The sequence below is a fragment of the Carettochelys insculpta genome, chromosome 5, assembly GCF_033958435.1.
Source record: "Carettochelys insculpta isolate YL-2023 chromosome 5, ASM3395843v1, whole genome shotgun sequence".
NCBI classification, from domain to species: domain Eukaryota; kingdom Metazoa; phylum Chordata; order Testudines; family Carettochelyidae; genus Carettochelys; species Carettochelys insculpta.
This window is the reverse complement of record NC_134141.1, coordinates 65449288-65472979: the sequence shown is the minus strand read 5'-3', so window position 1 is coordinate 65472979 and position 23692 is coordinate 65449288. Positions and strand designations below refer to the sequence as shown.

Here is a 23692-nt window from a genome sequence, read left to right as displayed (position 1 = left end):
AATACCTAATGAACATTAGGTCAAAGATTTACTTGTACAGGATTTTGTTCCAATATGTTACAGTTTTTTTAGTAGACGATAACCAGATTTTTGTTTAAATTGGAGCAGTGATTCAATACACAGTTTTTTTTGGTTTTGTTGTAGTTGTAGTAGGATGTGTTGGCAGGGTCTGCAAAGTATGTGAGGAAAAAAAATATGTTGCAAATTAGAGCACTCAAAAAGTTAGGAAATGCCAGAAATGAGTTTGGCAGTTTCAATATCTAACAACTGAGTGCTTGATTTTGGAAACATAACATTTTAACATACCAGTGATTTTTGCATCATTTCTTTTTATAAAAGCCAATTTGAGGGAAAAAACAAAAACAAAAAACCAAAAAAAAAACCCCACCTCCATCATGCTGCAGACTGTCCCCACATTATGTACAGTTACAACTTTAGATTCATAGATTGATAGCAATAGTAGTTGCCCTGTATGGGGACCACTAAGAAGGATAAGAGACATTTTGCTAGTGGGCTTCAAAGTCATCGGCTAGACATTTGAGGAATTTTGAAATTCCTGAGCTCAATTCTAGACTCTGAAAGGTAACATACCTAGTGGCTTACATAGACTTCTGTTTCCCATTCTACTCCTCCTGTCTCTGGTCCTCAACCCTTTACATTTTGGTGCCAGCAGAGGGAATCCAGTTCAGATTGCCACCTCCCAATTCAGGTTTCTAGAACCACAGTCGCCTCTGGCATCTGGGAGAAGCAAGTACAGGAACATTCCTTGCTAACAAGTATCAGACGGGTAGCAGTATTAGTGTGTGTCCCCAAAAAACAACAAGAAGTCCTGTGGTATAAACTAACAGATTTATGAAACATAAGCTTTCGTGGGCACAGACCCACTTCGTCAGATGCACGTGAGAGATTGGTACTACTATTCCTTAATAGTGCTTTCCAGCCTGGAACAGAACATTCTCTATCACTCCATGCATGAACAGTTTGGCTGGCACATAGGAGACTGAGGCATATTCAAAAGAAAGACACAATCTACAGAGATTAGTGCTGCCAGCCACTGGTAAATCTTGGCTCAACATGTTCAAATTCTATTTTTCAAAAGCTAAGACGTGGTTTCACTTTGAGTGGACTTTCCTCATAAAGAACGCAAATGGCATTTCCCTGACATTAGGGCAATCCCCTGCCAAATTTCAATTTCCTTTTCCAAATCATAGATGCACCAGGTACATATTTGTAACAATTTCACACTGCCAAAACAATCTATTTTTCTCTAACCTGGTTTTGAAGAACTGTTGAACTCTTTCTCTCTCTCACTCTCACACACACACACACTTTGAGGACGAACTCCTACATTGAAATTTTCAGCCCATTCAAAGATTCACAAACTTAACTACTGAAAATAATGTCTTATGTTACTCTGTAATATTACCTAAAGGATTTAAACTACCCACACCATCATAAACAATTCAGCAGTCTCCCAAATTAAAAATAGTTAATAATACTAGTAATAATGAACTGTCCCTTGCAATATACATCTCAAACAAAACAAGTCCTTTTATAAAAGATACTGCCTGTGTATGTTTTGAGAGGAATAATACCCACTACTTCAATTCATGAAGCCAATTGTCATAGATAGGAAATATAAGTCAGAACAAAACAAAAATCAAAGCTGTGCAATTTGTCCCCAAAATGGCAGAATCCATTAGAAAAACTCCTCTGCTTCTCACCCTCCAGCCGTACTGTGAAGAATACATAGTAACTGCCTCCCCAAAGAAATCTGAAGAAAAATAAAAATGACTAAACTGGATTCTGTTTGGAAATTCTGGGACAGTATAATCCAGTTTTAAAATAAAATTTGTCAGAACCAAGTACCTATGGAATTCATCTCATATTAGGTACAAAAATAGGAACTGTACTCCAAGCTGAGGAGCAGCTTAAGTACTATAAAGGCCAAATGTTCCAGAAAATCCTCCCAGCGCACTAACAGCTTCAGCAAGGGCAGATTTAATACATAAAGGAGGACATCACTCAGATAAAAAGGTACACATTTATTTTGGGTGCGAAGTCTAGAACCATTGGATCTGAATCTTCAATCTGTCTTTTGCTCTTCATTTATACATGACAATTTATCTTCTTTCAAATCAATGTTTCCTAAAAATACAGGCAGCAAAAAGATTAAAAGTATGTTTAATTCAAAAGGAACCCATTACAAATTCCATTTAAACTTCTGGACAACAAATGAAGTAATCCATTTGGTTTCAAATGTCATTAAAAATACAGCTTCCAAGAGTATACCTTCTAAAAAGGTAATGAATTTTTTAAATAATTCTTCAAACAAAATGCTAATCATCATTTATAGTTGGTTCCATTACTACACTACAAAGTAATCATAGTGCAGCTAGGTGACCCCTCTGAAACCACCCCGCCACTCATGCATCTGATGAAGCGGGTCTTTGCCCACGAAAGCTTACGCTCCAAAATATTGGTTAGTCTATAAGGTGTCACAAGACTTCTTGTTGTTTTTCATAGTGCAGCTAGTATCCTCTGCAGAACAGAAACCAGTTGTAATTAAGCACACACTTTCCTGGCCAGAAATACCATGTCTTAAACATTCCTGGAGGAATAACTATGTGCATTTTCCTTTAATACTTCTCTTATGCTCATGTAACCTGTTCATCTTTAATCACGAGGCCAATGTTAAAATGATGAATGAGACTAGGACAAAAATGTACATTTCAAATTGTAATAGCATGGCTCCCCTGCCCTAACATAGGACAATTAACTATTACTCAATAAGCCTCTCACTCATACACAAAAAAGGAGTTAAAATTACTAGGGAACCCTTCCTAGCAGATACCATCGTCAATAACAGCAATCAGTTTTCTTTTTTTCCCCTTCTCCAAACTATACCTTAAAAAAAAAAAAAAAAAAAAAAAAAAACCCTCACACTTTAAATACCTATATTAAAACTCTCAATCTTCCCAATCCACATCTCCCTCTAGGATTAGTGCCTTATTCCATAGCAATTTGGATTCAATTTTTAAATAAAAACACTCTGCTAGTGATGTTACGGTACCACAATGATGGCACCTGAGTCTAATAACCCCCTCACCCCATCCCCAGCAACACTCAAAAAGCCATTTACAGTAAAAATCCAAGTAAGATACCACTGTCAAGGGTGGCTCTGCTCAACTTCCAAACTTGCCCTATTTGTCATGGACATGCCAGTAGTTGTCTGCTGAGCCACTCAGAATTTTGGCTTAGCGGTACCCTCGCCTCCACCACAGGTCAGCTTTCAAATCCTTTGGGGAGCATGACCATTCCCCACTTCCATATCAGTAAAGAGACATTGTACCATCTGATAGTTTTTAGTGAATATGCCTATTAATTCAAAAAATTGTGTTCCTCAGACGCTCTAAAATCTCTCTTGGGTTTCAGTTTACAATACTACATAGCCAACTCGGAGGATCACTGTACCATTTGACAACACAAGATGCAGACCTATTGTTCTCTCCCTCTTCTTCCTACTTCCTCCCAAATTCAAACTCCCTTTTCTATCATCTTAAAACCCCTACAGGATTTTGAAAGATGGGGGCAGGTGACAAATCTATACCCATGGGTTTAAATTTAGAAAAGTCAACTTTACTTTGCCCCTTAATAAATGAAAAAAAAAAAAAAAAGGTGCTGTAGATAAGCTCTCTTTCTATATCAAAAAGTTTGATAGTGTTTGCTTGTGTCCCCTCACGTAACATGGAGCAAAATTCTGCAATAAGCTTTGTCTGGAGAGACCAGAGAAAGACCAAAATATTATACAAGCCTGGTCATGTGAATTTTCTCTAACATGTGAGATTAGTATAGGTCATGTGAGCATCAGAGATTTTTCACATCCACCCCAACTAGCTAAAGTAGAGAAGAGACTGCCTGGAAAGAATTTGGGGAAGGGGTCAACGTTAACTTTAATATTCTGCAGCAGCAAGCTCTTCACAGCCAATGCTGGAAGAGCACTGGCTAGCAGGGAAGAAGCACGAAGAGTAATACAGGAAATTTTCAGGCAACGAAAGGGATGTTCAGATCCCTAGAATTCTGATACAGGGAATTTCTGAGTTTCAACTACTTACAGTTTGGCAACTCATGTGAGTGTAGATCCAAGGACCTCTCAAGTGGTCTCCTCTCCAAGCAGTTCCACTAACACTCAAAACCCTGCCAAAAGGTTGATTTACAATTGAGCAGGCTGATCAGGCTTTGAGGCCAGTGCTCAGAGTTCAGGTACCATGAATGCAAATTTTAAAAGCCACAGCCTGCACTCTCAGATTATTCTAAGGTTTGGAATGTCTAAGACTTTCAGATAGTCAGAAGTGTAATTTAATTAAATAACTATTTAAAATAGTTTGAATTCAAATTAAGCCCCAGTACAAAATTTGTAACAAAATTTGTAAAATTCCAATGCTGCTTAATGCTACTCAATGACACTATTATAAAAGGAACTCCAGGACATAAGTACCAAATAATTTTCTATGCAATGTTTACTTTTCAGCCCTCTCACATTCAGCACATTTCTCTCAGTGTAGATCATGCCAAAACATTTTTAAATTTGAGGAAGTATTATGAAAGTTTCACTGTTTTCAAACCATCAGTCTCAAGCACCAGAGGAGTCTCCAACTTCAGCTCTAGCTACCATTAAATATTGAACACAATTTGATGGCTCTTGATATTGTACAGTGTTTTGAATACATAAAAAGCATTTCAGTGTTAAATATTGTCTTCCTTCAATGTAAAAAACAAGCATTTCACACAATTTTAATGCAATCTATCCCGTGAAATATTAATATTGTCTCCATGTATGCAGTTTTGCTGTAACTGGGATGGTTGAGGATATGACACACGCAAGGTGGGTGAGGAAATATCTTTTCTTTTTACTGAGAAAGACAAACTTTCAAGTTTACACAACACTGTATCAGGACCAGTTTCCCATAAAAGGGGTGGGAGGGGTTAAATTTTGGAAAATTCTTGGTTAATTCACACAAAGTGCAGTCTTCTTCAGTTACAGATCCATTTCTTTTTCAGCACTGTTAAACAGAGAGAGAAACTAATTGCAGCAATGCAACTACAGACAGCAGCACATTCAATTTATACTGGCAAAATGTTGGAAAATAACCTGCTGAAGCAGAGTTAAGGCTGGTGCACTAAGGAAACAACTTCATATACTGCAGATTTTTGTTGTGCCAAAGGACCTGCCTTCAAGAGGTTCACACTTTGGTTACCCCTACACTGATACAAAAGAAGGACTAAGAGAAAAAAGTGACATGAGCAGTAAGCAATGCAGAGTGGTCTAAAAGCAAAATTAGCGTTCTATGAAAGAGACACTGGCACCACTGTTCACAAAGGGAGCAGAAATGGACAATAATGGAGCTCTAATTACTCCTCCCTGAGTACTAGCAATAATCATTTGAAAAGTAGATGTGACTGCTGTCTATGTTCCCTGGAAGCTGCAAAAGGAGGTCTGGATGAGACAAATCAGAATTGATACTGCTCTACCATATCTTCTCCATCTTCTCAGTGCTAGTACGTGTATAGTCGTCTCTATCAGTAGGCGCACTATAGAACAATAAATCAGCTAAAGAGTTTTAACTTTAAAGTTTGACCTGATAAGATAAGTCTGTACAGGAATTTGAATGAAACCTGTACTGATCAACAAAAGATCATTTCAGGAGTTGTGTTTTTGGACATACCATACAAGACTAATGTGGGTGAAAAGGCCAAGATAACAATGGCCACAACGGGTCAGACCAAATGTCCATCTAGCTTCATATCCTGTCTTCCGACAGTGGCCAATGTCAGACGCCCCAGAAGGAGGTAACGGAATAAGCCATCACTGAATTCTTCCCTCTCCTGCCATCCACTTCCAGCCTCTGACAAACAGAGGCAAGGGATACCATTCCAACCATCCTAGCTAAAAAATATTGATGAACGTAAGCTCCAGGAATTCTTTTTTTGAACCCAGGTGAAGTCCTGGTCTTCACAACGGCCTCTGGCAATGAGATGCACAGGTTGACTGTGCACTGTGTGAAGAAAAACTACTCCTCCCTTCCCCTTTTTTAAAGCCTGTTTATTTCTTTTGGTGGCCCCCTAGTTCTTGTTATTGAAACAAGTAAATACTCTTTCCTCATTCACTTCCTCCATACCATAAATGATTTTATATAACTAAGATGAAATTTCCAATCTTTTTCTCTCTCTTCATATGGCACCTGTTCCAAAACCCTAATCATTTTGTTGCCCTTTTCTGAACCCTTTCCAATGCCAATGTAGAGATGACAGTAACTAAGGCAGAATTTGACTGTGCTCTTGATCTGTACAGCACAGGAAATACTTGATTTTGCTGAAGTGGCAAAATATGGTGACAACCTGGAAGCATGCAAGAAAGATAGTAAAGCATGAAATAGAAACCTCAGGTTTCAAAACTGGTTGACAAGATTGTTATGAATAACAGCACTATGGAGAAAAGTGAAGAAATTTAACCTTAATTTAGGAATAATTATTAAAACACTGACAGAACAGTTCAGTCTCCACGCTATTCAATCCATAAATTCTCTTTTCTGCATATGCCAACCATGCAATATGCTAAAATCCTCTCAAAAACATTAGTAATTGCACATGCTGTTTACCTATTACAGTTAGAGGTGCACTATGCTGGCATAAATGGAGAGAATTTGTAGAAGTTTCTTACATTACAAGTGGCATTTGATAAGCTATGAAACATGGAGTAGCACTGTCATACTCACAAGTGCTGGCCTACATATGGTGATAATCAATATCTCCTGTGAGGTAATAGAAAGTGCTGAAGTCCCCCTTGAAAAAACAAAACAAGGAAGAACATGGAATCATTTCACTAGTTTCACAAAGCTAAAAGACTGCTGACTGATATTTGTGAGAATTACTTGATTTAAATAGGAAGACTTGTTTGGCATTTTTCATAATCTTGCCGGCATTTGATTCAAACAAAAAGCTATTTTTTATCTTTGATGTGTGCAAATTGTTACCCTTTTAAAGAGATTATACTAACAGTTGCAAAGGACTCACTTTACAGCACCTTACCTGTGATCTCTTTTCAATAGAAGGTACTACAACTCACTGGAAGTAACATTAACTGTTTTGATTCATTGCTCACCCTTTACGTGAGCAGCTGAGAAAATACAATACAAAACAGGTCAAGATTATGACTGTGTAAATAGAGATTTGCAAACAGAGTTTTTCAGCTCTTTCTCCACTAAAGCTGGGACAGACCTGGTTAGAACTGGAAAAGATCGCCCAGTACAGGGGATGCTGGAGAATGCTCAATGGCCTATGCTCCAAGACATAAGAGTGGAAGAGGCTTACTACTACTACTACTACTTCAAATAAAAGATGCTGTCACTAAAAGTAAAAATCCTATTAGATCTTTGTTTAGTTGTGATGTAAGGAAGCAACATCAAGTTTTTCAGGTTAGAAGACTATAGACAGTGAACTAAAAATGGACCTATTTTCAGAAGTATTATTCTCCCACATGATGTGTGCTTTATTTATTTATTTTTAAAAAAAATCTCTGAAGCAGCAGCAGCTGCTCAGGTTGATGACAAACTCTGAACTGCCATGTCATTTTTATATAGGGTTTTGGACACAAGTTATAAAAGTCTGCCCTTATCGTTTTGTAGATAGGTAGATGTTCCAGACTAGGCATAGGCCCAGAGAGAATAAAGTCACAAGTTCTAGCCTCAGCTCTGCCTCTGATTCATTGGGCAGCTTCTGGCAGGTCTCAGCTTCTGTTTCATTGATCCTCATCCATAAAACGGAGGTATTACTTAGGTAGAGCAATGGGTTTTGTTCAAAGGGCAACTGTTTACACAGTGTACAGTAGAAATGTACTTCAGAAATGCAAAAATGTTCCCTTTCTTTTCACCCACCCCTGTGTACCTGCACAAATACCTTCTTGTCATTCTACTATTAGAGAGTTTTCATGATCACTAAAATGTACCGACTTGTGATTATGAAGAATTTGGACTATAAATAAATACATATACGTTCAAGTAATCAAAGGGGTTCCATATCCAGCTACCAAACCCACCAACAGTATGGTATATGTTATTGTTTTTACTATAAAATAGCAAATACGTATATACTTCAGAGTAACCCAAGATTTATGATGTCCATTATATAATACAGAAACCATACAGTTTGGAGGTTCCCCCCCACCCCCTCATAACTTTTTCCTGGTGCTTTTGGTAAAAAAAAGTGAAGCATAATAAACTCTTACAGAAAAGGTGACTGATTCTTCAGGAGAAACACATGGTCCTTTACAAATATCTTTCAATAAACTATTTAGTTTCTATAAAAGAAGTTTTCCATCTACCACCACGCCCTGCTTCATGCAATCTATTGATTTGGTAGCAGTTCTCTTTGATCTATGAAAGCCAACCATTCAAATTACCAAAATACCACAGCAACAATCATTTTTTTAAGATTTTTAGATGAGCACTAATTACATTTTAGCTTGGTGTTACAATAAAGACCAATAGGTTATTTAATAAAAATACGTTTCCATAAATACAGGGACAAACCTCTTCCACTTTACTCACTTGATTAGTTTCATTATCTGTAGTATTAATTTAAATTACAAAGTATGACTCCATTAAAGTACTTGGGTCAAGGTAGGATTTAGTTCCCATTCAGCTTTAAAATTTATTAAATTTTCCAGTTAAACTCCATTAATTACTTCATGATTGCTCTATTAAGATTTAAAGAATTTTAAAACTAATTATTATTATACACTGTAAAGTACATGTTAAAATTTACGTAGTGTGAGTCACTAAAATGAAGGCATACTAGCAAGTCTGTCAACAATCATTAATGAAAGCACTGAATCCATATATATATGTTGTTTGTGGAAGTATGTTCAGGATCACACCGCATTTACATTTTAATCAAAGCATAAACAAAACTTTTACTAGTGTTGGATACCCAATGCCTTTTAAATCTAAACCATAAAACCACTTCTACCAAATGTAATTTCTCTTATAGCCTATGTACACACTAATTTTTTCCATGTATATATGAAATATTTACAGACAGAAATATTGTAACAAGTTGCAAACTGAAGAAATACCACAAATTAACCTATTTATATTTGTGTTTTATTAATAAATATCACATGTTCAAATCATAAATTTATACAAAAATGTGTCCATTTAAAAGTCTGTAAAATTAGGTAATACAATTTCTTATTCAATTAATGTCATTACCTCACAAAAGAATGGAGGAGAATAATCTACTAAAAATAGGTACATGGTGCACAAGCTGTTACATATTACAATTTAAATTGCTTATTTCCTTGAAAATATTTAACGTAACATGATAGAGCCACAAAGTCATATAAGCCATTACAGTTATCTGACTTAAGAGGTAGTGTCTGCAGTGTACAAAGTAGTACAGTTATGTAGCTGGAAGTTATGTGAATTTTTTTTTTTGTTGATCCTGGATCTTAAAGTAGCCACTAACTTTACAAAATCATCGTCATTTGTACACTTTTTTTTATTCCAGTGTAACAAAAGCAGCTATGATTATATATGATTAGACTCGAGAGTACTGACAACAGGACACAGAGCCTTTCACTTTTCTATTAATGGCCTGGTCTGCTGTAACTGAAATTATTACCATTGACAGAGGGTTGGTAGCAAATATAAAATAAGCTGGTGGTTTCAGTCCACTTCTTGGCGCTATCGACTATCACAAATGTTGGTAGCCACAGTAAACGATTGAACAAGCATGGAGACTGAACTACTCTTACCCATCCTAGAGGAGTCCTCTAGGTCAGGGTTTGCAGCACATGGTTGGGGCAGTGTGGAGAAGCTTGCACTGCTGCTGCTCTCGTTGTACCTGTTCAATGGACAAAAAGAGGACTTCAGTTTCCAATGCTGTCAATCTGGCATGTTTCACAAGAAACTATATATAATTTGAAAATGAATATATCATTCACTTTAGTTGAGTACTGTTTGGCTGTTAAAATTAACAAAAATCTGAGAAGTCACACTGGGGTTAAATACTAAGTTCATTTAAAGATGGTGAAAAACTGTATACATAATAAAGATTTGCCTCATTTTAAGTGATCTCCTCCTCCTGCACATACCAAAGTGCCTTTAGAAAAAGCTGTGCCACATAATAACTAACAGGTGAGGAGATAGCATGTGAGATGCAACAGGGCTCACTGTTAACTGCTAAGTGATAACTGTAAAGGAGCTATTGATTCATCAGACAGCAAGGCATTATATAGGTTTACGTAAGTCATACTCAGAAGTATGAAGGTATATTAGACAAACAATAACTGACCATAGCTATTCAGATATATTTTTAAGTGTTTTAGTTTTTATTCTGTATTCTATAGGACATGCAAATGCAGTACATAAGAATATACAGCAAGTATCAGACAAATGTGCACACATATACTCCCCAAAATAAATAAAAAAAATCAATCTTATTTAGCATATTTTATTTTCAACAGGAATAACATTCCTGGTAAGTATTTTCTCAGGTCCCACTTCATGCTAACTGTTGATAGCATGTTGGTAATTAGATTATTTCCACTCTCTTTTGGCTGAATTCCCACATCTAAGATGATGTAATCTTTGTGCTTTATGAGCAACCATAAGCCTCACACCTACCACACTCACAATACAGATATCTGACCTCAAAACAGGGCAAAAGTCTAGTCAAAGAACAATTGTAGTCTGGTCTCCAAAGTTTCCCTGTGGATGGATGAATGATGTTTATCCTCAGAACATTTATTTACTACTCCCTAAAGCTCTTGTCCTGGGTATGTTTGCTATCCTTACACTTCATAGAAGAAAGAGTTTATTAAACTCCCCCAAAAAAAACCAACACATCAGTTGCCCCCTTTCCCTCATATTCTCTACTAACATTTTTGGAAATAAAGCCACTAAACTATGTATATCTACTTCACGAGAGTTAATACTGTAAGCTAAACATATTTTGAATTTTTCAAGGAAAAAAATACATCCTGTGAGATGCGTATGAAAAGAAAAGAGGATATTACAACCTACAGTATCCGTATATTATTGAAAAACTGCCTGTGTACTTGCATTTCACTATTATTATACCAAAGGCCTGTAACTGCCATCTACAAAGCCAATGCTGCCACCTAAAGGACAATAGATAAAGAGGTTTATTCAGTATTGTGATGTTTACAGAGAACTCACAGAGACTGAACATTTAACATTCGTATAGCAGCTTGAGTGATTTTTTTAACCAAAGCTATTTAACTAAAACTCCAAACACTGACATTTTTCTTTGAGAGACTGACAAGAAAGGTTGTTTCCAGCCTAGAAACCTATTTCAGAATATACAAGCTTCTTAACTGGAAGAATTTTCATTTACAGTAGAGCCCCAGTTTATGCAGAGGTTGTGTTCTTAAGTTAAATTTTGTTTAACTTGGGGAGCCCAGCACTGACCAGCACTGCTGGTCAGTTTCCTACCTCCTGTGAGTGGCAGGCAGCCAAGAGTCCTAGCTCTGAGCTGCCCATCAGCAGGGCTGAGCTGGTCAGCTTCCCCGCTTATGGTCAGTGGTGGCAGAATCAGGCTGACCACAGTGAGAGTCAGGCTGCTGCCCCTGACAGGAGCCGGGAAACTGACTAGCACAGTAGCACTGGTCAGTTTCCCAGCTCCTGTGAGAGGTGGGGAGCTGATGCCTCGCCTGCTACGCTGGTCAGTTTCTCAACTCCCCTGAGTGGCAGTCAGCCCAGCGCCAGCTCCCCCACCACTCAGAGTCACATTAATCTCAGACACGCAACTTGAGTGCACATATCTCTGAGTACAGTAGAATTAGCAATTAGCAAAGGATCATACTGTAGCTAGACAGAAAGCTTTGGGGGCCTTTGAGTATTTCTCTAATATACTCAGCTATTCCACAGCAACGCACCATGAGCATCTATACAAGCCCAAGTTTGTCCTTCATTTAAAAAGAGTGCCCTAGTCATGGAGATCATTACCATATTCGTGCCTAGTTGGCTAATCCGCATAGTAATTCTCACAAAATGCATACCACTCCACTTCTCAGCAAAGATATACTGCAGTACTGTAGTGGGATTTCATACTTACAACCACACTATCTTTTACAAGCATCTTTCAATATGTTATCTTACGCATTAGTAAATAAAAAAATACCTAAAATTACATATGCCAAAATTATATATACTGCCAGGAAGCAGTGGAAGACTTGCTGGTTGCTTACATAACAAAAAGTTCTTTTATTTGTTCCCCAACAGCTGTAGGAGGCAAAAGCAAAACTGATTGGAAGATGTATTGAGAGACTAGATCCACCCCTTCCAAGCACCCTCTCATTTCTCAGATGCTTCCCTAGATTCCGCACTGTAAAACACTAATCTCTCAACCAACATCAGCAACACACAGACCTTGAGAACACTATGAACTATTACAGATAATTTTAACCATAAATTAAACTTCGTCCCTTTTCAGGGAGTCCTGGGTCTATTAGGTCAAAGGAAGACTTTTTTTTTCTCCAGGTACATAACCCACAATTCTTCTAATATCTTTCAGCGCTAGGTCTCCAGCTCTTCAGTGTCAGATATTTTAATCGGGGAAAAAAAACAACATCAGAGAAAGGATTCCGTTACGCTAGAGCAATGACCACACTGTGGGGAGCCTGCCTGTCAAAGGCTTCATCAGCTGAAAACAGTAAAACTTGGTAAAGTATGTGAGGATGACCAAGTTGCAGCTTTGAAGATTTCAATGAAACAGGCCCATACTTTCTCAGCTCCTGAAGCTCCCACTACTCGTACTGAGTGACCTCTCGCACCCATTTGCAAAATTGAATCATTTTGTTCTATGTGCCTCAGCTGTGCACAGGCATATCCCAGCATGAGACAGATGACCCAGATGCCTTTGTGCCTCTCTTTTATGCTCTCGGTTCTTTTAATAGAAAGGTTTAAATCTTGCCTTCCAATCAGCAAATACCACATATTCTCCTTTCTGTGAAAAGGAGTTGAACAAAAGGAAGGCAATGAGAACTTCTGAATTTCATGGGGGAGTTCATGAATGAGCATCTATGTTCAAATTCCCAGACAGAGTTCTATGAGCCTTACGAAGACACCATAGCTCAACTGTTCTACTGAAGGAACATGTGTCCTAATGGTAGGAAGTGGAAGACTTCCTGAGAAATACTCAAAATTGCTGACAGAAGAGAAATATGTCCTTTCCCCTGAGTAGCTTGTAATCTGAAAACAAAAGTATCCTGTAAAAGTTCCCAAACATGAGACATTTTACTTACATGATGCTGAACACATCTCCCTATGAACCAAAACTTTAAGTTAGACCATATCATAGCTTGAGTCCTGCTGATTTTTCTCCATGATACCAGAGTTTCAATGAGACAAAGAGAGTAGCCCTTTCATTTTAGAAACTTACTTGCAAATGCCTAGTTACAATACATAATCTTTCTGGATTCTTGGGAAAAACAAGACCATGAGATAAACCCAGTATTGGATTCAGAAACACATTATAGATCCAATGTACACACACAAAGCATACTGATCAAATTTACAGATGAGGCAAAGCTAGTGGAAGCTGCCAATATTTTGACAGATAAAAGTTTAAATTCAGAGGGATCTTGATAAATTGGAGAACTGGGCTATAAAAGACAAAACGAAATTTAACAGAGGCAAATGTCAGGTGCTACATTCGGGGAAGAAACAACAAGAAGTCCTGTAGCACCTTACAGAGTAACAGACATTTCGGAGCATAAGCTTTCGTGGGCATAGACCCACCCCGTCAGATGCACAAGTGACTCGTGCATCTGATGGGGTGGGTCTTTGCCCACGAAAGCTTATGCTCCAAAATGTCTGTTAGTCTGTAAGGTGCCACAGGACTTCTTATTGTTTTTAAAGATACAGACTAACACGGCTACCTCTCTGACACTTGTCACTATTCAGGGAAGAAAAATCCAAATGCACAAATACAGAACACAGGATAAGAGGCTTGGCAGTGGCACTGCTGAGCAGGATCTACGAGTTATGGTGGATCACAACCAAAAACAAACAGTCAAAAGTGTGAGGCTATTGCCAAACAAAAAAAGCAAATGCAATTTTATGTTCTGTTAACAGACATAACAGGCAAGTCACAGGAGGTGATTGTAATACTCTACTGGGTGCTGGGTAGCCTTCATTTGGACTACTATGTCCAATTTTGGTCACCCATGTATAGAAAGAATGTAAAAAAAAACAAAAACCTGGGAAGAAAGAGACCAGCAACAAAGATCACCGGAGGATGAAATGCAGCCATATGAGCTAAAGCTAAAAGGAACCAGGTATGTATAGTTTGGAAAAGAGGAAAGTACCAAAAGGTCATGTTAACAGTCTTCAAATGCTTGAATAGCTGTCATAAAAAACATGGAGAAAAAAAGAGTCTCTTGCCATGGAATGTATGAGAAGAGGCAATGAGTTCAAATTATACCCTAACAGATTTACGTTAAACCTCAAGAAAAGCTTCCGAACTGTAAAAGTAGTAGGACAATAGAACAAACTGCCTTAAGAGGCTGTGGAAGTGCATTCAAAGGAAGCTGTTAAAAGGAAGCAGGAAAACCATCTGTCAAGTGGTTTAGACAACAAACCTTGCACCTTGGGGATTACACCAGATGAACCTTCTAATCATACACTTCTACATTCACGAGATCAAGAAACCAAGAGTCCCTGAGCTAATTCAGAGCAAGTAAAATCATTTCTGTCCCTCATCTTCTGCATTGGTGGTGGAGGGAGGCAGTCAGCAGTAGAGGTAGAATAAAGTAAACCCTTTCACGAGTTGAATAAGAGAACATATAGCCCTAAGGCTCCTGGCTCTCTTCCTTAAAAAGCACTGGTAAGCCTTCCAGTTTGACTGGCATAGAAAAAATACCCAACATCAGTTCTGGACGTTTGTGATCAACCAAAAGGATTAATTATGAAGACTCCATTCCACCAAACTGAAATCTTCCTCTACTCAGCCCATCGGCCTCCATACTGCTGGCACCCTTTATGTGCAAAGTCCTGACAGACTATAGATAGTCCTTCTACCCATTGCTTCAATGCTGCTGCTTTCTTCTGTAGATCCCTTGACTTCATACCCACACCAGTGATTGGTACTGGCCTTTGTTGATATGCAGTCCATCATTACCAGGATGTGATAATTCAGCAATGTTTCAGCCATTTGTTAAAGGACATGATTTATTGTCCTCAGTTCTATATAATGAGTATTCTTCTGGGACCCCACTGCCTTCCCATCTCACTAGAGGGCAGGGGATCAAAAACAGAAGCCTCTTCTTGTATCAGACACTGAGCACCCCAAACCTATTCCTCTTCTTTAGTGGATACCTCCTTTTATGATGCTTCCAATTCTTTTTTTATCAGGTAATCTGTAGAACAAGTACCTACACTAGGCACTTATGAAATAGCAACAGATGTTAATTTTACAATTTTGGCTATCCACCAGTTTCCTGGCCTGCGGTGGGAAAGTTGAAAGGAAAACACCACAATGCACTACCCAGTCCAATATGACAAGATGATAATTTCTTGAACTGGGAGCCGCAACCCAAAATTAAGTCAACAAGGCTATTGTGCAGGGGTATTTCAAGTTCCCAAATAAAGCAGGGCTTCTCAACCATTTCCTTTCTGATGCCCCCTAATATGCGACAAAAACTCCATGGCCTACCTGTGTCATAACTGTTTTTATCCATATAAAAGTCATATCACAGAGGGCCCTAGCAAAGAAGTTGCTCAGGCTTCAGTCTGGGCAGTGGGTCTTGAGGTGGGTGTTTGGCTGTCCTGGGCCACAGTGATCACCCTTGCTTGGCAGACCTCCAAAACCTGCTCCAGAGTTCTCAGAGTGCCTCACATCCTTGGTTGAGAACGGCTGACATAGAAAGTTCTGCTAGGGAGAGTACAGCAGCTTCAGGTTTTCCAGCTACCCAACTTTGAAGTCTGCTGCATGGATAATGATGAATACATGCTCCTCCTAGGAGTAGGTGCAACAATTTGCTACCACTTTTTTTTGGAGGGATGGGGGAAGTGGAATATTGACCAAATAATCTACCAGTTTACTTCATTACTACAAGTTGGAGCTCTAATCCAGAACACACTTGTCCAGCAACATTTGTAACGTGGCATGATTTTAGTTAGTCCAGTGTTTCCCATGGTCCAATAAAGTTTATTTACTGACACCAGCCCCGGGTCAGCGTTCCGTGCTGTTATTTAGCCCTAATTTACCCCTAAAATGTCCTCTGAGAGCCTGGAAAGCAGTGCAAGTGTTGGTAGACAATATTGACTTCCCATGGTCCAGCAAATTCTCTCATTCAGCACCAATCAGGTCCCGGGGCACCAGACTACAGAGGTTCAAACTGCATTTCATAAATTCAAAATATATCTAATATTTAGCATTGCGCATTAGCTCCAAATGAAATCAATACCAGCAGCAGTGAAGTAAAAACTATTTCCTCATACCAATGTGTTTAATTTGAAAGCCTAGTTCCAAATTTTTCCATTTATGTTCAACCAGTGTGAGGCCGTTACATACCTATTTTTAAACTTATTTTAAAGAATCAAACCAACTAGATAAGTTTGGAAAGTTTGGTTCTTTTTCCTATGTCATCAGCCTGAACTATGGTCCCTCCTGTTAAAATATAAAATTAAGCACACATGACATTCTAAAGTGATAGAAACAAAAAAAGTCCATACGTAAGAAGATGCACACAAAGGAAGCAAGGGACACTAACTTTTTTCATCCTTTTTCTGTATTTATTGTTTGTAACTCTCTTAATACAGCAGAGCCTCTGAATTATGAGCACCTTGGGGGTGGAGGCTGTTCATAACTTTGAAACGTCTGCGTCTCCATACAAAATGTTACGATTGTTCTTTCAAAAGTTTCCAACCAAACTCTGACTTAGTACAACTTTGAAACTTTACTATGCAGAAGACAAAACCATCTTCATTTAAATTAAACAAGCACAAACAGTTTCCCCACACCCTGTCTGTTTTTCTTGCACTTTTTAATAGTTTAATTAAAATACAAAACTGTACTTTTTTTGTTTCTGCTGCTGATAGCATACTTCCTGCTGGAAATGAGGTGTGTGGCTGACGGACCAGCTGATAATGGTTTATAACTGTCAAGGCCTACTTAACAGTCAGAACTTCAGGACAAGGAATGTGTTTTCTTTTGTAAGGTACCTAGCATAATTTTGGGATGATGAACACCCCTCTCCCCTCCCCGCCCCCCCTCCAAAAAAAATTAACCACACACACACTTATTCTTTCCCTGTTCTTTTTCAAATAGATTGAAGTGTTCTTCAATGAAATTGTTAACATAACTTTTACACTATAATAATATATACTTTATACTGATTTCAGATTCAATCCACTGAAAAGAGCAGCAGTTCAGCCCCTTTCAGCTTTCGTATCAAGCTGCTTGCAAATTCAGCTTAGCTTCGCTGGCCTAATACAACTACCGTGTACTAAGATGATACCAAACAGCCACAGAATTCTGATTGAAGGTTGCTAGAGCAAAGAATTCTCCAGCTATAGGAATTAGCTGCCAGCATAAAACCGATTTAGGCACCACAGCAAGTTCCTGTCCCTGCTGTCCCCTCACTTCACCTACACCATTGGAGTTCTGTGCTATATGCCCCAGGTAGAACCTGGGCTGTTGGGCACCATGTCCTGCTTTACCATATGAGACTCCACTGTGCCTTCTCACCCAAACTTCTAGCATGCAAGCCAACCCGCAAATACCCGAGTGTGATGTCTACTTACTTTTCAATTACAAATAGGGTGACACCTGAATACCCTCAGAAATGTGCACTTACACTATTCAAGATGCCTTCAAATCAGAGTAAGTTCATTAGTTTGTCATTCCATCACAGGATAAAAAAAAATAGATATCCCCAAACAGTCAAGAACACACCACTTGCTTAGAGAAGACATTGTTTATTAAATTACAGAAAGATAGATTTAAGCAACTTTAAGTGGTATTGGCATAGAAGATCAGAATTGGTTTAAAATATATAAAACTGCAGCCTAAATTTCTTACAGCTTCATTAAGACTTTTCATACCCAAAAACCTACAACAGACTGTGCTAACAAGAAAGTTTTCCAGCACTGACCACTACCCCATGCCACCAGCTCCATGATTTTGTTGCACTCATATGTGGGAGAGGAGAGGTGGTGTCACTAGCCCTTGTATTATACTCTCCTCCAGGTGCTGGGGAAAAAAAAAACAAAAATCACTGTTGCGAGCTTAGATTGCCCTGCATTTAGTCCCTCATATGAGTTGCACCTGATTTCTTATACCTTTCGTGTATGTGAGACTTGACATGCAAAATTTTATGTTCACAGTTCCTAAGGCGTTGATCTGTGGGCATTTCCAAGACACACAACATTTCAGTAACGAAAAGTAAAAAAAAAAAAAAAACTCTTCCCTTCATATACAATGGTGATCACACAATTCAATAGATTATGACTTTCCCAATGGCGCCTCAAAAGGCATACATTGTGCAAAAATATGATAACCATATACAAGTAATAAATATGGGTATACAAGCTGTTATTTTGAGGTACCATATGTCACAGCCTGTCACAAGAAAGAGGTGCTCAGGGCGAGGTGGGGTTCCACTATCCCCACACACATTCAGGTCTATAAGGAATCTTATACCACTACAATAAACAAGAGCAACTCCAATTTTTGTGAGGGCTAGATTGCAGAAGATCAGTGAGCTACAACCAGCCCCCTCATGTTCCCCCCCTTCCCTGCATCAAGCCAAGCTTTACAGCAGAGAATAATTTGGCCTTCTTATTAAGCACAGTAACACTGCATCTACATTTTCAAAACTGTTACTTTAGCCACTGAAAAGACTAATATTGGAGTTTTAACCTGACAACTCCGCTTCTGGAGTACAATTCTGATAAGAGTGCCGATGCCACAGGAACAAAATCAGATTGGAGAGAGATTTGATTCTACTGGCAATGCATTTGATATAAAAGCTGATTTTACTGAGGAGTTTATTTTCATTGTAAACTAGATGCTTCCTAGTTTCATTTGTCTGGTTTTTAATATATAAACCATTAGACCACACAGTTTCACACATCAGAACAAACAAACAGCCAATGAAATGTCCATATTTTCTACATTTTATTGGACTTCAGAGCAGCTTCCTACTTTCTCTAGGCTGGCGCCACACAGAACATTTAGAGAGAAAGCACCTTAGCAACAGGACATTGATGGTCAGGCTGAACAAAGTATCTGTAGCCCATCAAGAACCTACTGGCACTAGGCTAAAAGGTCGCCTTTAGCAAGGGCAGGGGGAGCTAGGGATTGGGAGGAAGAAGGTATTGAACGAGGTCATTTGGGGACGTGGCCCAGAGAAAAGGCTTAAATGTTGGGAGTGGAGAAAACACTGTCTGTTGCCACTGCCTCAGGGAGACTGAAACAGAACCCAGAGTAGTAGCTGGGACTGGGCTCCCCTCAAACTCTTCCTCTACCACTCTAGAGCCTATAACCAAGAGGGTGGACTGGGAATAAGGAGGGGCTTCACCCCTAATCCACTGACTGGCCTTTGATGCTGAGGGTCAGCAGGCTGTGACCTTAGTCTCTATTAAAGAGCATGAGGCTATGTTGAAGGCCACAGTGAGCCTCTGAGGCAAGCACCAACTGCCTGGAAGTGCAGGACCCCAAAGGTAAAGACTGAGCTTTGCCACACTGTAAGTTATGTTAGGCATTTTTAAAAATTATTTTGCTAAATAATGTCATTTGAGCTGTGCTTACTCCAATTTTTCAATCCATGGGCAGAATACGTTTTGTTCTGTGTACCAAAGCATGTGTAGGTGTGCACCACCAGAAGAAACACATGCTGTAGTCACTCTGCTGAGATGCTACAGAACTGCATATGTGTAACAGTGAAACTCTAGACTCTTAGCAGTCACATACACACAAAATTAGTAGTTGTGCATAGCAGATTATTGAAATATATAGAAGCTTTTATTCACAAGCCTGGGGTCTTCACATCTCACAAAGATTGTTTTTGTGTCTTTTCCTTTGAGCACCATTAAAATCTGACTCTAAGCAAAAAAAAAAAAAAAAAAAAAAGGCAGCCTTTTTGAAAAAACCCTCCCCACCTCAGGAGATTTAGTAGTGTTTATTTCTCCTGATCTTTTGCAATTTACACTATAAATATTGGTTCTCTATTATTTTTGCAAAGACTTCAACCCAATATTATTGTAACACCTTTTCAGTCTCACTTGTACAGAAAATGCCACCACTTTGTACCATGAAGTAGTTAGCGTTCCATGTTGTCTGAAGATGCACTTGGTGATCTCATTAATTTTTGCTATTCCCCATCGTTCTCAGCAAATGCAAAGTGTGGGTTTGTCTTTCACGATGAAGTATAACTTATTTTTAATTACTAACACACACAGAGAATCATTCTGCTTTAATAGCTGTACAAACTATCTAGCTGAGGTTCAAGATCAACTGCCTAGGAACAATTTGAACAAAGTACATAACATACCTACATACATGACACTCACTCGCTCTAAGACAGTGGTGTCCAAGCAGTTCTAATGCAGTAGCCACTATAATGACTACTGCTATAAACAAATTAGTGACTTTATTGTTCAAGCCAACTAGCTACACTCAACCCGCCAAACACGCTAATCATGTGCGTACTGGACACCACAGCTTTAAGCTATTGTTTTCAGCAGTTGCTTGCTTTGATGTAACAATCTGTCATTTCAGAAATGGCCTCTCACATCTGGGTCACAAAAGACACTGTATTACTCCTGAGAAAATGTTACTTTCACAGTTATGGCTTCCTTTTATTATCTTAAAAACTGCTCTACTAGAACCTGACTGAGAAATGGCAGCACATTTTCAGATTAGACTACAAAATTCATTGTACTTGCAAGCATTACAAAAGCAACACACATCTCAAAGATCAGAGAAAACATCACTAACTTCCTGTTAAATAAGGTATTAAGAGTATAATTATTGCATATCATTTTTGCATGGGCTTGTCCTATTTTTAATCTGTCAGTATGATCCCTAAGCACATTGAAAACAAAAAGCATTATTTCTAGACTGAAACGGTTAAAAAAGTCTGTGAGGTAGATTGTGCGACAAGCACAAAAAAAAAAACAAACACACACACACTTACCTGGACTGGTATTCTCCAAGAGCACTGATATGCCAAAAAAAAGTTATGACATGCAGTTTGTTAGTCAACATTTGGGTTCCCTATAGAGTTCTGAAAGTCTCATAAAATTGGAGAGAAGTTTTTTTAACAACTGCCAAAAAAGTATGTAATTTAGAAACAGCCTTAAGAATGAAAACAGAGAGACTTTTGATAGTTTGAAACAGGAAAGGACAAAAGATAGCATGAACTATTTCAAAACGGCATATTTCAACAAGTACTTACTAATTTGTTTTCTTGCATGTATATTTTTTGTAACTTCAGACATCCTTTAGCTATAATAATCATTCCTTCATCTGAGATCTTGTAACACTGGCCAAAATGAATATCTTTCAGTTCTCTGCACTTTGAGCCCAGCTGCAAGGAAATAAATTCAAGTTAAATGTCCAGACAAAGACAGCAAATGAACAAGAATATGAACTTATCTGGAGCATGTTTCTGAAGCATTACACTAGTATTAGTCACAAACAAGAAAAGTTATTTCAGTATATAGTATGTCATCTTTCAATCGTATGATGAAATTGAACCTGTAAGAAATTTACAGCATTGCCTGGAAAAATAAGATTTCTGACAGGATAAATTAGAGCAGCCAAGGCTGATTGTGCCCCACATATTATATATTTTACACGCACATTTGCAAATACCAGGTTAAAATAGATCTCTATTAATTCTAATCCTCCTTCAGTTTTGACAGGCACATACCACAAGAAAAAAAAAAAAAAGGCAGGCAGTTGAGCCAACTCTCTTGCTTCTGCAAGTTGGACACTCAAAGCTTAATTCCAAATACTTCGGTCAAGCCTTGAAAAACCTCATACAATAGCCAGATAACATCAACTGATCATTGGAAGAGCTACATGCAAAAGTAACCACACCAGAGAAAAAGAAGGGTTTTGTAAGCAGCAGTTAGGAAAAAGAGCAACTAACTGCAAACCTAGCAGCCAAGTGTACAAGCAATGGCAAATAAAAAGAGCTTTCTGAAAGCCCAAAAAGTCAAGCGGTAACATATCTTCCCAGAGCCTCCTTCATTGACTGAGCCCATTTCCTGGTCACTATACTATCACACAGACACCGCCCCCCCCAAGAAAACCAAGACCAAAAACAACTCCTGCAGACCTTACTTAGATTTGGTGTAAGCAAATAAACATCCATGGGCTTTCTCCAGCAATTCAGAGCCTCTCTTCATGGACTAATGGATTAACTCTTTCCATCCCATAACAAAACAAAGCAGCAGTTTATTTCACCTCTCTCTCTCTCTCTCTCACACACACACACACGCACACACACACTTTCTCTGTATTTTGGAAGATATATATTTACACTTTTGCACTCTAGGCACTCCAAGTAACATTTCTTTTATGCAAGGGCTTTAGGGAAAATCGCCAGTCTCTTAACCTCTTTATGTGACCCTTTATTAGAAATATTCATATAGCTGAAAAGGACTACCCTGGTTTTACAAGAAAGTTTATCATAATGTAATTTCACTTCAAAAGCAGCATCAAACTGACATATTTGACAAAAATCTATTACCTGCTTGAGTCCTTCATCAGTAAGCCTGTCCTGATTGCCTACATGTACTTTCTGAAGCAGAGGACACTGTGAGGCAACTGCAATGATAGATGTGTCCGAAAGTTGTTTACATCTGTAGGCAGTATACCTTAGAAGTCCAGGACATTTACATGCTAGAACACACACTCCTGTATCAGATACATTGCGACAATCAGAAATATTGATTTCAGATATGTTCTGGCTTCTTGATGCAATTTTTTCCAGTAATTCATCAGTGACCTGTCCAATAAATAAATAAATAAATCAAATTCTCAATTTAATATTCTCGATCATCTGACACTTAGGTTAAAAAACATGTTTATACAGTGAGTACAGAGGAGGAGACATCATTGTTAATACCTGAGTACTATGACATTAGAGAGGGAAGGCAAAAAAATTTAGGTTTATTGTATGGATTACTGCTATCAACTTGACAGTTTCCTTTCTCAAAGTCATGTCCCAATCCATGATGTCAATTAAAGCTATAGCTTTAAATGATCTGCGCACATCCTGAATGGGGAGAAGGGAGAAGACAACTAAGGACTTGTCTATACTTAAAAATTCTACAGCTGCACCACTGTAATTCTTTAACATAGACACTCAGTACAGCGAACAGAGAGTTTCTCCTATTGCATAATTAATCCACCTCCCAAAATGTAGTAGCTGGATGAATGGAAGAATACTTCTGATGCTCTAATGTGGTCTATGCTAGTGGTTAGGTCACTCAGCCATGAACTTCAGGGGCATGGATTTTTCAGGCTGACGTGTTGTAGACTAGCTTCTCACCTGGCCTTAATCTTGCTTTTGCTGTCACACTTTCCAGTGAAGCACAGTAGAGAGCTATTGTGCTTCTGCTTCTTGGAATTACTTGCTCCTCACGGAAGT

The 23692-nt window shown here is 38.4% G+C and overlaps 1 protein-coding gene across 4 annotated transcripts in view; it reads right to left on the bottom strand.

Moving 5' to 3' along the window:
- Positions 1-23692, bottom strand: part of FBXL17 (F-box and leucine rich repeat protein 17) — a 474489-nt gene that overhangs the window by 441343 nt on the left and 9454 nt on the right. For all 4 annotated transcript variants that reach the window (XM_074994182.1, XM_074994183.1, XM_074994184.1 and 1 more), the window contains exons 3-4: positions 22790-23047; positions 21488-21619 (exon numbers count right to left, since the gene is read on the bottom strand). In XM_074994182.1, the coding sequence (XP_074850283.1) occupies positions 21488-21619; positions 22790-23047 (390 nt within the window). The remainder of the gene's footprint in view (positions 1-21487; positions 21620-22789; positions 23048-23692) is intronic.